At 41.1% G+C, this 16,945-nt stretch overlaps 1 protein-coding gene across 1 annotated transcript; it reads right to left on the bottom strand.

The window, feature by feature from the left end:
* Positions 1–3,018: 3,018 nt before the first annotated feature.
* Positions 3,019–13,450, bottom strand: LOC101484689 (protein FAM117A). The gene is made up of 8 exons (XM_004574989.3): positions 12,728–13,450; positions 11,750–11,895; positions 9,804–9,899; positions 9,336–9,452; positions 8,516–8,644; positions 8,131–8,317; positions 6,083–6,242; positions 3,019–5,165 (listed from the first exon to the last, which is right to left on the bottom strand). Exons 1-8 carry the CDS (start codon positions 13,044–13,046, stop codon positions 4,877–4,879), a joined length of 1,443 nt encoding a protein of 480 aa, XP_004575046.3. The 5' UTR covers positions 13,047–13,450; the 3' UTR covers positions 3,019–4,876.
* Between the last annotated feature and the right edge of the window lie 3,495 nt (positions 13,451–16,945).

The raw sequence follows: 16,945 nt of genomic DNA, 5'->3' as shown, positions 1-16,945 counted from the left end.
ACTCTTGGAGATGGGAATAAACTGAAAACGCAGCTTTATTGCTGGAGGAATGATTCACGAAATAAAACTTACAAAGACAAAACTCTAAACCGAGGTGCTGGAGGACAGGACATTACAAACACACAGCAAGTTGAGGGTACGACGCAACACTGACACAGAGAAACACAGGGCTTAAATACACAGATGGCAGTAATCAAGGGATGAGAGACAGGAGGGGAACACACCTGGGAGAAATCACAGCTGACGAGACAGGGGAAACGTAAACTGAGCACACTCACATACGACACAGACCTTCACAATAAAACAGGAAACTCAGACACATGGAACCAGACAAGACATTGAACTAAACAGACAGATTCACAAACAGACGGGGTGACACCATAGATAGACAGATACAGACGCAGACTCAGAGGCAGACCGAATATAACACGTAGAACTCAAACAATAATAATAATAATCATGATAATAAATTGGAAAATGATAATAATAAACTTAAAGCGCTGGGTCACCGACCCAGGACCATGACAGTATCAGCACGTGATGCTGTTTTATCTAGCTGCGATGGGATTTGGAAGTGTTTACAGTTTGTCTGAGGTTATCTGGTTCAGGTTAGATTTACAGTTACATTAAACATCCTTAAAAAGTTTAAATAAAAAGGTCACAAACTGCTCAGAATGGTTTCACTTTCAGTTCTGTGACAGATGCCGAGCAGAGCTCATGAAAAGATCGGTTTACAAAGTGTATATTATCAGTGACTTCTTCAGGCACACCTGTTCAATTGTTTACTAACCAAATATGTAATGAGGAAATTACATGACAGCAACTCGGTGCATGTAGACATTCAGATACAGTGCTCAGCATAAATGAGTACACTCCCTTCAAAAAGCACAAATTAAATCAGTAGCTCAATGAACAAAAGAACAATTTCCAAAATTTTCACACGACTGAGTTTTATTGAACACTTGTTTAACTCCATAACATGAAATTAAGGTTAATAATATAACTTAGATCACAAAATCTTCAGTTTTACTAAAATTGGATGAAGCAAAAATGAATACACCCCGCAACACAAACTACTACATCTAGTATTTTGTATGACCACCGTGATTTTCAAGGACAGCATCAAGTCACGGAATGAACAAGTTGCGACATATTGCAACATTATCTTTTTCCATTCTTCAAGAATAACCTCTTTTAGAGCCTGGATGCTGGATGGAGAGTGATGCTCAATTTGCCGCTTCAGAATTCCCCACAGGTGTTCGATTGGGTTCAGATCAGGAGAAATACTTGGCCATTCAATCATCTTCACCCTGTCCTTCCTCAGAAATGCAGCAGTAGCTTTAGATGTGTGTTTTGGATCATTGTCGTGTTGGAAAAGTGGATGACGACCAAGTGCACGGAGTGATGGCAGCATCTTCTTCTTCAGAATAGAGCAGTACATTGTTGAGTTCATGATACCATCAATGAAATGCAGCTCCCCAACACCAGCAGCACTCATGCAGGCCCACATAAGGACACTGCCACCACCATGTTTCACTGTAGGCACCATGCATTTGTCTTTGAAATCTTCACGTTTATGACACCATACAGTTTTGAAACCATTAGTTCCAAAAACAGTGATCTTTGTCTCATCACTCCAGAGTATAGAGTCCCAGTAGTCTTCATCTTTTTCAGCATGGGCCCTAGCAAATTCTAGGCGTGCTTTTTTGTGCATGGGCTTTAGGAGAGACTTCCTTCATGGACGATACACCTATGCATGCCATTCCTCTGCAGTGTATGCCGTATGGTGTCACGGGAAACGGTCACTCCAGTTTGGCTTTCTACTGCTTTAGCTAACTGCAGTGAACTTGCATGGTGATTTCTTCAACCCTTCCTTCTCATCAGGAGACGCTCCCATTGAGATGTTAACTTTTGTGGACGGCCTGGATGTCTAAGATGGTTGCGCTTCAATCTTTGTTACATTTTGTGATCACTTTTGCTACAGTATTTTGACTGATATGTAAACCTTTGCTGATCTTGTAGCCCTCACCTTTTTTGTGTAAAGAAATTATTTCCTTTCTCAGATTTTGTGACATTTCTCTTCCATGTGGAGCCATTGCTGGCAGTATGAAATGGGAAGGGCTTTTCCTTGTTAAGTAATGCCCTTTTATGGTCACCTGTCTGCTGGACACCTCGTAAATGAATCATTAGACTCACCTTTGGTTGAATGCCTGGTAATTCGAATTTTGTAGTCTTAAGTGTGGCTTTTCTCCTTAGACTATAATTGGGGTGTACTCATTTTTGCAACATGGGCTTGAATGAGTCTGCACACACACAAAAAAAAAAAAAAAAAAAAGAAAAAAAAAAAAAAAGGATTTTCCTAACAAATTAACAAATCTTGTTTGCAATCAATGGCCCACATTTGTGGGAGTATTTTTGTATTATAGTATCTCATAGAAAATGTTGATTCTGAAAGGAAACTAAAGGTTTTCTGACAAATGTAAAGGGGTGCACTCATTTATGCTGAGCACTGTATCTTGAGACAATGAACCAAACTGCTGAAACTTTAATGTTTGTGCCACCAATAATCAGCTTTCTGGGAAAAAACAAAACAAAACAAAACAAAACTGAGAAGCATTGTGGTGAGTCAAAGGTAAGGACTGAAGAAATCAATGTGACTCAAGACAAGAGGAAATTACACGTCTTAGTCAGGCAGTTGTCAATTCCCCTGCCCCAGAAAATAGTGAAGATTACAGTATATGGTGACATAATGACACACGGTACCATTATAAGATTTTCTAGTGTTTTCTTTTACCCAATTTAGAAACAAATATTCCAGTATGACTAGATGAATGCACAAGGTTTGAAAGTAGCTTCTTAATTGTAGGAGAAATGAAAACTTGGCAGTATACGCACGGGACTTCACACCAATAGGTCTGCTCTTTAACACCATGGCTGCATAGATTGTGTGGTGAATTCAAAACAAAGCACTAAGAGCTAAAAATGCTAAAATGAATGTAATAAACACAGAAGACATGCTAGCATCATGTATTTATGTAGACAAAACACAGAACCTGAGATAACATTCCCAGTATCCACAACCGGGGAAAGAAAAAAAATCTTTGATTATTTGGAATAAGAATATTTCAGTCCATCAGCATTTCATCAAGATGCTAAAACTAGGAGATGTTAGTCAAAAGATCAAAATAGTCAACTTTCAGTTCACATGCAAACAGAACTATCAGAGGCTAAATTATGGAGGAAACCTCTCCTCTGTAACACCCTCTGCTGGAAGTGCATAAAAATCCACCCGATACATGTGACATTTGCCTGACAGAACAAAACTAAAAATGACAAGGGTCTTTTTTTTTTTTTTTTTCCTTTTTAGCTTATGTAGCAGGTATTTGGGGAAAAAGGGTAAAAAACAGACATCACTACACATACATATACAACCAAGTACAAAAGTGAGTATAAAAATAAGAATTGCGACTCAAAAGTAGTAGTTCAACTTGTGCAAACATGTCTGCGAGAAAATAAAACTATATGATCGTTAACTTGTCAGCTTGGCAGAACAAAATGATCAGGGAAACTGAGGACGACAAGTCTATACCACTAAAACTGGTTAGGTAGTCAACTAGGCAGTGAAACCTCAAAACTAAAACGTACCATCAGGCACAGATCTAGAACGTCAATAAACAACATGCAACCCTTTTTTGCAAGTAAACAAGACATTTTAAAAAAGTACTACTCGTAAAGCAAGAATGCATGTGATGAAGCCATTAGGTGCTGACGCTACCTGAACTTCTACATCTACAAAATTCCCTTTACAACAACCAAAATGTCATTTCATGTTGTCCTTTAAATCAGGTAAAAACAAAGTACCCACTGATTTGTCACGCTTCGTACACTAGTGACTGGTGCAAGGAAATAAGTGAACAGCAGATAAATATCTTTGATAAGATGAAAAAAATAATTAAACAGATGCAGTTTAAAAATAAGGAACAGTATCAACAAAGTTACTGTTGTGGCGTCTTTGAGGAAATAACTGTGCAGGAAGTGAGCAGTCAGTCAAACAAATCAAGTGAAAGTTTACAGAAAAATAAGTGAGCAGTGCTGCTGTAAGACAGCACAGTGTCTCAATTATTTTTGGCTAAGACAAATGTAAATATCTTTGGGTAATAACAGAACTAAATTTGTTTAGTTTAGAAGTGTTGCAATTAAGGAAGCTCAGAGCACTCTCCTTTGCATTGTGACTCATTTTCTCAATAACCTTCAACATCAAGCCCTTTTCAGACATCCAGTGGTTTCCTTTAATCTCGCTGCATCTGAAAGTCTCAGATTTGCTAACATTTATCCATCACTTTCAACATGACGAGTGAATACCTGATTACAATGGCTCGCATGCATTTATTTATTTTTTGCTGATCAGCTCACTACAGAGCATCCTAGATAACAACAAGCAGCACATAAACAGCACTTTATCCGTTACTAGTTTGTATAAACACTCAATTATTCCTCCCATAAGCATTTTTTGCTATGCCTAATTCAAAAGCAGCTCTCTGCAGCAGTGTTGTGTTGTAGGGGAAGCTCCAGCAGCACAAACAGATGACCCATTTGTGGTTGTGCAAGATTTAAGCCTTTAAAACTATGATTGCTCTCAACTAGAGTTGATGCTGGAAATATAAATTCAAGTCTTTTGCAGGGGTGCACAAGTCTCAATGAAGCTCTAATGAACATTAGTGATGCCATCGCATGGCTGAAAAGGGCAACAATGTTATTTGTTTGTACCTGTGTGGCAAAAGAATGAGCTACGATTTAAAAAAGAAAAGAAAAAGAAATCTAGACATCTGTCCCAGACCACTCTGTTCATTTCCAAATAAACGACCTGGAGCCGTTTTTATAAAGCTAGCCCCTCTCCAGAACTTTCTCCCATCACAGTGGTGGCTGCAGGAGGATCTGGACGAACAGCCCAGGTGTTAGAGGAGACCATCTGACAGGAGCTTGTTCCCTGGTTCAAGCAGTTGCTTGCTGGAGAGCCAAAGCTTCTGAAAAACATGTCCATGGAGGGGAGCAGGGGCTTAGGGAGGCTGACTGGGCAAAAGGCTGAACCCCCATAGGGGGTGAAGTTTACCTTGTTGGGGTCGGGGCAGGAGGAGATGAGGGCCATCGTGGGTTTCTGTGGAGAGCTAAAGAAGAAAAGGAGAAGAAAAACTTATGTCCATAAAAGTGATGCAAAAAGTTTGGTTACATTCAGTGCACACAGTCAGATTTCTTACATTTAGTTCAACAGCATTTCTTTATCATGTGGAAAAATTGAGACATAATGTTGACTCTGCACTTCTTTTTTTTAAATGTTAAGATATCTCTGGGATTAAATGTGGTTAAACTTCTTTTCACTGACAGAAAGGGAAGTTTCACTGGTCCAGCAAACTTAAGATCAGAGTGACTTGTATGCAGCTCACAATGTAAAATGAGTTTGACATCCCTGATCTTTGTAGTCGCTGCTTGTGCTTACATGTCAACATGCACGAGGCTTTACTCAAGCCAAAATTTTCCCCTAGAAGTCACGGACCCACTAGAAAAGAAAAACTAAAATACCAGGCAACAGAGTTTTGTAATTGTTGATTCCTTTTAATGTGTAACGACTAGTAATTTCACACTGTAAGATTCAGACCAAGTTAAAAACAAGGAGGACTTCGAATGCTTCAGTGCTGACAACATGAAGTGTTGCAACATCATCAACTTGTCTGTTTGGCAGAACAAAACTCCCAAGCTGAACAAACAAACTGCTTTGAGGGGGGACTGTTCTTACATCTACAGTTAATGCCACTAACTCACTCTAACAGAGTACAAGGTAAACTCTGACTCAACTAAAAACTATGACGTCATGCAGGAAATCACATTCAACTTTGGGTAAAGACACTGAATTAGTTTGTTTTTCTAGTGTTTATTTTTTAAATGTGACCACCAGGGGGCATCTACATGCTGACCGTGTTAAATGACAGGGAGTATACAGTATTTGTCTAATTATATTTCATTATCCAGAGGTGATTCATCTGTCTCCCTCTAGCATGCAAACAAAGCAAAATGAATAAAAACCTACCTGATCTCCTCCCACACTCTCACCCTTTCACAGCCCTCTGGAGGTTTTCTCTGGAAGCAGCAGCTTTTGTTGGGCCCGGGAGATGAGGCGTTCAGGAGAGGAGAAAGGTCAGCCTCATTCTGGGAGGGGAATGGAGACAGAAGCCCACTGTCTGTTGAGCCTGAAAATAGGAGAGAAAACATTTGTGAGAATGATATACATATATATCTCTATCTATCTATCTATCTATCTATATCTATATATCTATATCTATATCTATATATGATTTGAATGTTCTGAGGGGCAGAAACAGTTTACTCACTTCTTATCAACCTCACCCCCTTAACAATGTCTTGTCATTTTCTCTCAAACTGTCTTCAGCTTGGTTTCTGGCTATGACTGATCAACATTATGAAGTTTTCAGCTAGAGCCCATCCTTTCCAAGCCTAGATACACTGTGTTATGTCTGAAGTCCTTTCTGGACTCAAAGGCTCGTGCAGACAATGTGGTGATGATCATCAAGTAATAATTTTCTGGCACGCAGTACATTACAAACACAGGATTTTGGGGGGGATGGGACAGACTCCCTAACAATCACTTGGGCATTTATTGATAGGGTTTCACTTCACCCATGTTCCCCAAATTGAGATTCAATTTGAAGAATAAACAAAGGACTGAAAAGAAATTAAAACCTTAATAGCAGTTTGCATTCTTTTGACATTTAGAAATCTATTTATAAATTTCCTGATGCACAACTAAAGGAAGTCAAATTTCAAGGTCTCAGCTAGAGATGCCACCTAATTCATATGTTCCTTGCCAAGTCCATGATCAATGTCAGAAAGAACCTATAAAGAAATTATAAGTGAGAGGGAAACTTACTATAAACTAAGACAACTACAACTCTTTAGTCCATCAAGCCAACACCAAAAAAACCAATAACTTCCATGGTGAATATAAAGAACACATGTCATGCCATATTTGCATTTTGCAGACATATTTTTGGCAGAGCTGAATTGCGTTACTGAAACCGCCACAAAGTTATACATCAGTGCTGCAATTTTATGTCTACATGCGTCTGCTAGAAATACACTTACCAGACACTTTTTAAAAACACACAGTTTAACTGCTCATCAATGCAGTTATCTAATCAGCAAATCTCAAGGCAGCAGCTCAGTGCATTTAGGCAAGATGACCTGCTGACGTTCAAACAGCAGAATGAGAAACAAAGTTGAGTTTAAGTGACTTTAATGTGGCAGGGTTGTTCTAGCTGGATGGGTTGGTCTGAGTAATTTGAAAACTGTTGATTTATTGAAATTTCCTACAGAACCATCTGTAGAGTTTACAAAGAATGGTCTGAAAATGAGAAAACAACCAGTGATTAGAGCTTCTCTGGGGTAAAACACCTCAATATCAGGAGAATGGTCAAGACTGGTTTGAGGACATAGCAAGGCAAAAGTAACTCAAGCAACCAAAGTATGCAGAAGAACATTTCTGAATGCACAACATGTTAGAGTGGAGCTACAACAGCAGAAGGCCACACCGGGTGCCACTCCTGGCAGCTAAGAACAGTAAAACTGAGGCTACACGTCACACAGCCTCACCAGAAATGGACAATAAATGGTTTTTTGGTTTTTTTTAAAACCCAACAAAACCTTGCCAGGTCTGAAGAGTCTCGATTCAGATGGCAGGGTGTGGATCCACTGCATGTATGATGTAACAACATGCCGGTTGGTGTAGGGGGAATATTTCTGTGCCACACTTTGGACCCCTTGGTATCAACTGAGCATTGTTTAAATACAACAGACTACCCAAGTACTGCTCATGACCATTTTCAGCTCTTAAATACCAGTGTACCATCCCCTGATGTGTTTAACACGTCACGTCAATGTGGACCGAAATGTGAGGAATGTTTCCAGCATCTCACTGAATTTATGCCATGAACAATTAAGGTAATTAATACCTAATACCTACCTAATACCTAATAAAGTGGTCAGCAAATCAATACTTTCACGTTTGTTCTCACCATTATAAAAATTTAAATTCTTATCTAAAATGTCTGACAAACTAACCTTGGCGCAGGTCTGGAGGAGCATCTGAGTTGGGCTGAGAGGTGCAGATGTCGTTGGGAGAGGAGGAGGGTGAGGAGGAGGTGGAGGATGACGATGGCGGGGGCGTGGTGGGGGGGTCGCTCTGAGATCCACTGCTGCAGCTCTGCAGAGGCACCGGAGCCCGATGACCATCTGGAACCTCGAGCAGCTGTCGAGACAGGAAACTGCACGTTTTAGAACGTTTAATTAAACGAAAATCGGCCAACGCAGAAGTTTTACTTCAGCAGAAAACTACATGTGCCACCTCTGAAACCCGCCTTTCTTTGCAAATAAAACAATGCCTAAACATCTTCACATGTCCATGTTGTGTAAACAAGCATGTGTGGGCTCTGTAGGTGATAATTACCCTCTGTAATGGATGTAGTGACTGGCTGATGAACATGCCTTCCAGCTCCTGGTTGAGGCCCTCCACGCTGCAGCGCAGGGGAGGGACCAGTGTAGACAGGGGAGCAGGGGGGATGGGAATAGGCTGAGTCTGAGCACATAAACAAGTGAACACAATTTTATTGCACTACTCCTAAGAGCCAAACACCAGGACGTTTTTTTTTTTTTTAAGAGTTCCCTTCAGCTTCTTTTATTTCCATATTTTCCAAAAACATCAGGCTAAATGTACTTTTTTTTTTTTTTTTAATTGTTACCATTAAAAATACAACAACAAAAAAGCAACAAAGAAAACGGAAACTTTCTTATTTTTTGAGAGCACACAGGCATTCAAAAAGTCATTTGCTTCAGACATCTCAAAAATCCAGCAAGCTCAATGCTGATAATCAAACTAACAAGTGTTTTCATAAACTGCATGGGGCTGTCTCATCACCACTTTGGTTTATTTGAGAAAAAAAAAAAACAAAAAAAAATCACCACAGCCCAGTGGAGTGTGGGACCACACACCAGCTGTGCTGAAAAAGCAGAACCGTGCATTACAATCTGAAAAGCAGAAGCTAGCATGATGTAGTGATCTTCCTGTTTCCTCAGTGTTTTATTTCATTCACTTCCTGCAGAGACCTGCATAGCTTAGTAATGCGCTCTTGTGAATGTAAATCAGTGACAGGTGTCCATATACGGTACAGAAGAAAAAACAAATACACCTAAATTTACTTCTAGAGACATCTGCACTAAAACCTCAAGTAACTCATTCAGTGTGCTTGTGTCTGCTGATGCTAAGGTACCTGAGCAGCTCCAAGGCTACGGCCCCCCTGAGGATAGCCCCGCTGACGGTCTTTGTCATGTGCCCCCGAGACTGCAGGTTTGCTGCACTGCTGCAGTTGTTGTTTTAGTTTAGTGATCTGAAACAAACACATGTTAATCAACCTCTACGTGCAAACACACAAAGGAAGTCCTTTAATCCCACATGTCGAACGCTTAGTATCAACAAACAAGGATTTTATTATGTTTTTTATGTTGGCTCAATGTTCAGTGAGATCATGAGAAGTGAGGCTTCGTTAAAAAGTATAAAAAGGGGAACGTTGCAGATTACCTCAGTCTCCTGTTGCTCAACAATGTCAATAAAAGTCAAGACTTTTTCAAGAACTTGCCCTTTTTAATTTAAAAAAAAAAAAAAAAAAAAAAAAAAAGGGTCAAGTTTAGCAAATCCAGGCATTACAAATGCATGTTGCGCAATTAAAAGTTGAACTGACCTCTCGCAGATGCTCAGCACTGCCCCATGATGCTGATCGCTTGTGGCTGCTGCTTCCTCGCCGGCTGTGGGATCTATCGGACCATGAGTCTGGGGTCTGCGGTGGGAAGAAAGCAGCCATGAGAACTGATGTTCTTCATATGCAATCACATGTCTTTAATATGCATTTTATTAAGTATTTTTAGGGTTTGGTCTAAAGCTGTCATATGATCATATATGCAAAATGAAGGGAAAGCTATAGAGCCTTGTGTACAGTTTCTTTATGTACTTAAAGCAATAATGACTCAATCATTAATTACAGATTGAGGCCATTTTCAAAATTTGCATTTCTTATAATACTTCGTGGTTTCTTTGCCTTCAGTGCAAGCCAGACACAATTAGAGACCATTACATATGCCATTTGTTTCCAGATGCACGTCACAAGTGTGATAAAACATCTCATGAGAAAATATTTCACACAGTATTCACAGCACAAGATAATAAATTCCAGCAACCCAGAACTGTAAAAGCAGGCAGCGCAGACATCACACAGCTTCTGCTTCTTCAGTGGTAATTCGCTGTTATTTTTCCATCATTGCACAAATCATTAGCTGCATTTAAATGGCATAGTGCAAGAGGGCGGACCAACTACGATCTGTGATACTGTGTACTTAGCTGGATGATAAGTTGCACCTCAAGCTGCAGACCTGCTTTCATGTTTTAACTGTGTACTGACACCAGGGGGCAGTGTCAGAATTATACGGAATAACTTGTTTGGGGGGGGCTACTCTTCTGGGTTCTGCTGTTACTTAGCTTAGCCCCTGCCGCGGAGTAGATCGAACTCGTAACACAGGAAGAAATGTTTTGTATTGAAGTGAAAACTGTCCACTGCAGCCACAGTTGGCTTTTTTGGTCACTGGTTAGTTGTTGTTTTTTTTTTTTTACTCCTTCCCATCTGATAAACTTCACCGTCTGTCCCTTTCTGTCTAAGCTCACTTCTTAGGCAATTTACAGCACCTTTCCTGACAGTCTACAGGAGATTGCTTTTTTGTAGGACTGCAAGAGCGCATCTGCATCAAGTGCATACCCATAATCCTTCTCTCTGTGTAGCAAATGACCTAAAACGCAGCAGATTCTGCTTTAAGCAGCAGCCATGGTTGCACAATGGAGGTGCGCAGCTTTGCCATCCCAAGTCCACATATGGTCTGCTGTCACCTGAAGGCACCATCAAAAACATGTGGCTAGCAACGTGGAGCTCTCTTTCATGATTTTACTTCTCACATCTCCTCAGTAGAGCCAAAGCACCACACAAGCCAACAGCAATTGCATAAATCATGCTGTAATATTTCACGTTAAACAGGTCACGTTTAACATGAAATATTACAGCAACACTTCACATATTTTAATCATTGGTTTCACACTTAGTACAGATCAACGTCTCATGCTTAAAAGGCCAACATGCAGCCACATCGCACCATCCACACCCACAGACTTGTCAAACTTGCAGACGAGCTAAAGAGCAGGAGAAACTGAAAAACAAAGACGGAGGGAGGGAGGGAGGATGTGGGCAACCAAAGTGCAGTGGAGAGTGCCTGCACGGAGCAGAGAGGATGGGTGCAGCCAAAAAGGCCTCGTCAGCTGACTTCGGGGACTGTTGTCGCGGCTGTAGTTCTCACTCTGTAATCGCTGTGCAAGCACCGGACACCCCCCTACCCCCACCCTCCCTCAACCTCAGAGCAACTTATTTCGCTGCAAAAAGTGCAAGCTAATCTTGTGATGTGACCTAACCTCTATCCCCCCACCCCCCCCCCCCAAAAAAAACCCAAAAACAAAACTGAGAAACATAAAAAAAAAAAGAAAAAAAAAAAGCTCTAAATTGAGGAAGCATCATTGATAAATGCCATTCCATTCATTTTTCTGACACTCATAATTCCCACACTTGAAAGCATTATTCCCTGTGGCGCTGACCTGGGTGGATTTGTCCTGGCGGGGTACACAGCTCGGGCCTTCTGGTTCTTTGGGCCAGTGTCCTTGCAGGTACGGCCCGATGATGGCGTCCAGAGACATCGTCCGCCTCATGCCTGGGCTCAGCTGGTGGGATCTGGCCTTTCTAGCTGTCAGTTTCGCAGAGATATTTTCTTATTATTTATAAAAAGCTTAAAAATAATCCACACTAATCGGTTTTTCCTCAGGAAACTTGCAGCATTGTAGTGGCAGACACTTATTTTAAACGCATTGCATCATTTTCACCTTCACATCAGAAAGCCACACATGTAATGCTACTTTTCACACACACTGGCCTTTAAATCTATTTTAAAGGTTTTAACGTACTGACAGTAAGCATCAAGAGACTTCATGTCACAGCCATCTACACATGATACAAAAAAGACAGTAGGGTCTCTTAAAAATGGACAAAAATGCTCTTTAAGACACTAAAAATACTTAAATAGTTTTATATTTGGGGCTACCAATATCTGGATATTACCCTATAAACACCAAATAGTCAGTTTGATTGACAAGAAGAAATTATAAAATATATTTTATCATTTTTTAAATTTCGAAAATATAACTACAGATTTTGAATACTTTAATATAGAAGTAGCAAAGTTTCCCTTAAAACACACACACACACACACACACACACACACACACACACACACACACACACTAAAAACATATTTTATAGCTCGTGTTACTAATTAAGACAGTTTATATTATGCTTGGATCCGGCTACCAACTTGCCCTCTTTTACTGAGAATTTGCTATCACAAGTTTGAACATCTTATCTAAAGTCTGCAAATGCCCTACTGGGCAACTAGCAGATAAAGCTGCTCTGCAACTGCGCAGGACTGCAGAAACTCGCACCCAGCTTTCTACACCTATCGTGACACTACGTGAGGTCTTAAACTTGAAAGGATAAGGTGGAAAAAGGTGTTGAGCTCATACCTGGCTTCCCATCTATCCTGTTGGGTCTCGGTTTGCTGGCCAGCTGATATGGGACAGTTGCCTTCAGCGGCTGTGGACCCAAAGCAGCACCCCTCGTGTGTCCAGCTCCACTTCGACCGGACATCTTTACAGTGTCAAATCTGGGTCCACTTAACTCTAAATGACTGTTATTAGCTGTGGCTGTCCTGCCTGGTAGAGATGTGGGGGCGCTCTGGTGATGGTGGTGGCTGGCTAAAGTTAACCAGCAGCGGCTCTTTCTCCTCTGGTGCTGGTGATGACTACTCGAAGAAAAACCGTTAGAAAACTCAAGGCGAGTCATTCAGAGGCCATGTCCGAGCACATACCACTATAACTCGACCAGTAAAACGTCAATACGAGCTTGTGTTCTCGTCTTCGCCGCTGAGCATACTTTTTTTGGTCTCCTTGCTGCTGGCTGTGTGGCGAGTTAGCAGCCTAGCAAGCAAAGTTTCTTTGTGAGGATGTTGAGATATTTCACCCCGTTGTCGAAGGAGGAAGCAGCTCCAGTTTCAAAAAGTCACTTTTACGTCAACTCCCACGGCTTCCGAGCAAACTTTAAAGTGTGTTTCATTACAACTTGTCGGGCTGGAGCGTGTTTGTTTTCTCTCTCCTTTTTAAAGGTGGCCGTGAAGGATGCGAGGCTGAGCACAGCTCCCTAGCCCTCTGCGTTCTTGTTTCAACGCAAACTCCAAACAGTTCCAGCACCACGCTGGTGTGGATTTAATTACGTGTGTGGGCGGACCCTGCTCCCAGATCTCACTTTTTGATTGGTCGGGAAGCCTCAGATTTCAATCCTATTTGTCAGTGCGCCATCAATCCCTCATATTTAGGCCCATAAAGTTTGGTGTCCCCGCCCCCAAATTCATATCTGAGGTTAGCTTATTTTTTAATGTTAAATTCGTGTTTTAAAAACAAATTTAAACCTTTTTAAAGGAGAAAACCGACTATTGTAGCTATACCTTGACACATGAATCAGCATACTTTAAAGCTGCTGCAGTAGTTTACATGTATTAAAGGGTCATGCTAGTGGCTTTTCTGGCCTAGCAAGTAAACATTACTTGTGTAGAAAGATCTACAGAGCACTCTCTTAATTAAGAGCAACATTCGTTTGTTATTACACCTGCTGTTGTAAAAATAAGGCCATTGATTCAAATGGCATAAAAGCTGAAAAGAAAATGTGTTGAAGTACTTAGAGTCATTGCAGCACTACTATATCTACAGCTCCCAAAAAATAAAAGTAGCTCATTAATGAAAGAAAATAATTGGCTCCAAGTGAAGTAGAAGTATAAAATAACACAAAATGGAAATAATAATGTAAAGTACGCCTATGGGAGGGCCACTGAAATGTACATAGTTGCTTCTCACTCCTCCAAATTATGTAAATTTTATTGTAGTTTTCATTATACCGTGAATAATGTCACTGCAGAGCAGCTCCACCTTCAGATGCAAAGAGAAATCAAGCGCAAGCATGTAGTCATTTACACTGTAAATATAAAAAAGTAATATATATTAAAACTACTAAAGACAAAGCTGTAAGTGCTATTGGGTGGTAAGCACTGAGACAGTCAGTGGCTGATTAGTTTGGGTACAGGAACGACTGTTGCAGACTTCACACAGGTTGGGATGAGCGCTTGTGATGGCTGATCTGCACATGCTTGTTTGCACCTTCCCAGGAATCCAGTCAGGATCAGAGGCCTTCCTTGTGTTCACTGACCTGTGCCCCAGCCTCACTTGATGTTGCTGTAAGGTGACTGCCTGGGCTCTGGAGTCTGGGGAGACTGAGAGGCTGACACTGAGTGCTGTGTGAGTCCTCAAAGCCCCTGTAGCAAGTGGATGAGGTGATCTTCCACCTTCCTCTTTTATCCCGCTCTCCAGCTCAGCTCTAGCAGGATTGTACAGAGCTCTGCAACCTGATCTAACAGTCAGAGCCGCGGTCTCTGAAGACAGTCCTGAGCTTCCCTGTCATCCAGGTTTTCTGGCAGCGGTATTATTAGCACAGTACTTGATACAGAACCGACTCCGTGTGTTCAGCTGATGTTCAAATATGTCCCAAACAGTGTGTTCAAAACAGTCCGGTATTTATGAGAGGGCTTTCTGAAGTCAGGCTTGATAGTCTTCAATAGTCTTCAGTTGTGGCTTTGTTTTTGCTTTTTGTTTTTTTTGTTTTTTTTTTGTTTTTTTTGGGGGGGGGTTGTCTCCTGAGAGGGGTGCAAGCAGGAGTGAAGAAAGACGTGGTCTGACTGGTCTTACTGGGGGAGGGGTATGGCTTTATATGAATGCTTGATATTTGAATTACACACTTAGTTCCTCCTATGCTGGGCGGCGCATCGGGCAGCTAGTGATATTTGAATAAACATGATCAAATGTATTTTCTGCCCTAATCAGGCAGTACACATGTAAATGAATCCAAGAAGTACTGAGCTGAGGGTTGTCTGATGCCATCAGGGTGAAGCTGCAGTCTGTTTCGCAGGAATTCCTGCTAAACCCTGGGATCAGGTGGAATGCAGACAGCAGCGACAATCACCACCGTTCGCTCTACTGGAAGAAAAAATGGCCGGTATTTAGCTGAGAGAAACTGTAGGGCCTGTCTAAGATCATGCTGTTATTTGATCGGTCATTATGCACATACATTAGAGTCATTGTTTCTGTTCCCTGAAGCTCTGATTTTCATGTTATTTTGACATATTTGTGTTCTCCTCCACTGGTTTGCTTCATTGCAGTACAACAATAAAATAATATTGCTGTAACATCCTTGATTTCCTTAATTTATCATATGTAAAAATCATAAACCTCATGCGAATTTGCTAGTTTCTTTCTTACAGCAGCACTTCTCTGGGGTCTACGCTGCATTAGCCTTTACCAATAATGTTATTTGACCAAAAAAGCAAGACTTGGCTAATTAAAGAAAACTTTCAAGAGATTGTTTTTAAATACACACAATGTAAAAAAAAGAAATGCACCAACACCAATGGATGAATAAACGTAGGAGAAATATAAACAAATTCCAACAGTGTGACATGGTTCGCAGAGCTCTCTCTGGTATAAAGTCCATGTTATCTGCACTAAATGAGCTAGAACATGCAAACTCCCCCCGGAGCGGTCATCTAAATATTTCATCATCAACTTCATACATTTGTTTATTTGTAGACTAATTTCCCCTTCATGCAATCCTGAGGCCCAGCTGGGTGTGTGTGCACCATCTGGGTGGACTGTGAAGTGGTTATGGGTGGTGTGGGTGCGTATGTGTGTGCGTATATGAGACAGTGTGCATTGTGGAAGATAAATATCCTGACTGTGTAAAAAGGGAGTGCCGATGGTGGGACAGAAGAAGAGGACTGAGATAACAAAATGCCACTTTTAGAAGCCAGAGCAGTGTAAGACTCACCATCCGGCGCCCTCTGCAAAAGCTAACTGTCCTGAAACATGCGTGTCTTACACGGGACCCTGTCCCCGTGCTTAGATAACACATTTGCTTGCCGGGACACCAGAATGGGACTAAGAGGGCTTTATCACAGAAAGATGAAGCGTTAAACCATGTGTTTACAGCATGCTCATCTGTCTAGTATAAATTCCAGCAATTAATGTCACTCTCACAAAACCACCAAAGACAAAGACAAATAACTAAACACAGCGTAGCACCACCCCACAGGCATCCATTCATTTACAGCCTGGGAGTTAATTGGACAGTATGTCGACCTGGAATGCGTCTTCCACGTAATGCTTTTCCAACATTTACCAAAGGACTTCCAGCTCCTGTTTGCTCAGCTCTGTGTATTTGTCTGTGTTAATGAATAAATGAGCCTAACCTCTGACCTCATGTGAGCTATCTCAAACTAATTTAAAGAGAGGCGATGCCATGCTTCACAAAGTCAGGTCTCAAGGGGAAGACATGAGAACAAAGCGTGACCCAGGCCAAAGGGGGACGAGGGTGATGACAGGGAGGCTTCTTGGACCTTTAGTAAAATAATCAGCTGTGATATCAGCTTATGTGGAGGGAGTGTGAAAATGAAAGTACACCAATTTTTCCAATTTTAAATCAAAACAAGCCCAGATCATCACCCCTCCGCCACTGTGTTTAACAGTTGGCATAAGGTGTTTGTACTGATATGCTGTGTTTGGTTTTCACTAAACGTGCCAGTGTGCATTATGGTCAAACATCTCCACTTTGGTCTCATCTGTTAAAAGGAAATTGTTCTAGAA

This window comes from Maylandia zebra, linkage group LG8, assembly GCF_041146795.1.
Source record: "Maylandia zebra isolate NMK-2024a linkage group LG8, Mzebra_GT3a, whole genome shotgun sequence".
NCBI classification, from domain to species: Eukaryota; Metazoa; Chordata; class Actinopteri; order Cichliformes; family Cichlidae; genus Maylandia; species Maylandia zebra.
This window is presented reverse-complemented; position numbering and strand designations above follow the sequence as displayed.

Coding starts and splice junctions, on each gene's coding strand:
- LOC101484689 (XM_004574989.3), bottom strand. CDS start 13,046: ATGACTCGCCTTGAGTTTTCTAACGGTTTTTCTTCGAGTAGTCATCAC. Junction 9,453..9,803: donor GTGCTGAGCATCTGCGAGAG/GTCAGTTCAACT, acceptor TGTTTGTTTCAG/ATCACTAAACTAAAACAACA. Junction 5,166..6,082: donor AGAGTGTGGGAGGAGATCAG/GTAGGTTTTTAT, acceptor TTTCTTCTTTAG/CTCTCCACAGAAACCCACGA.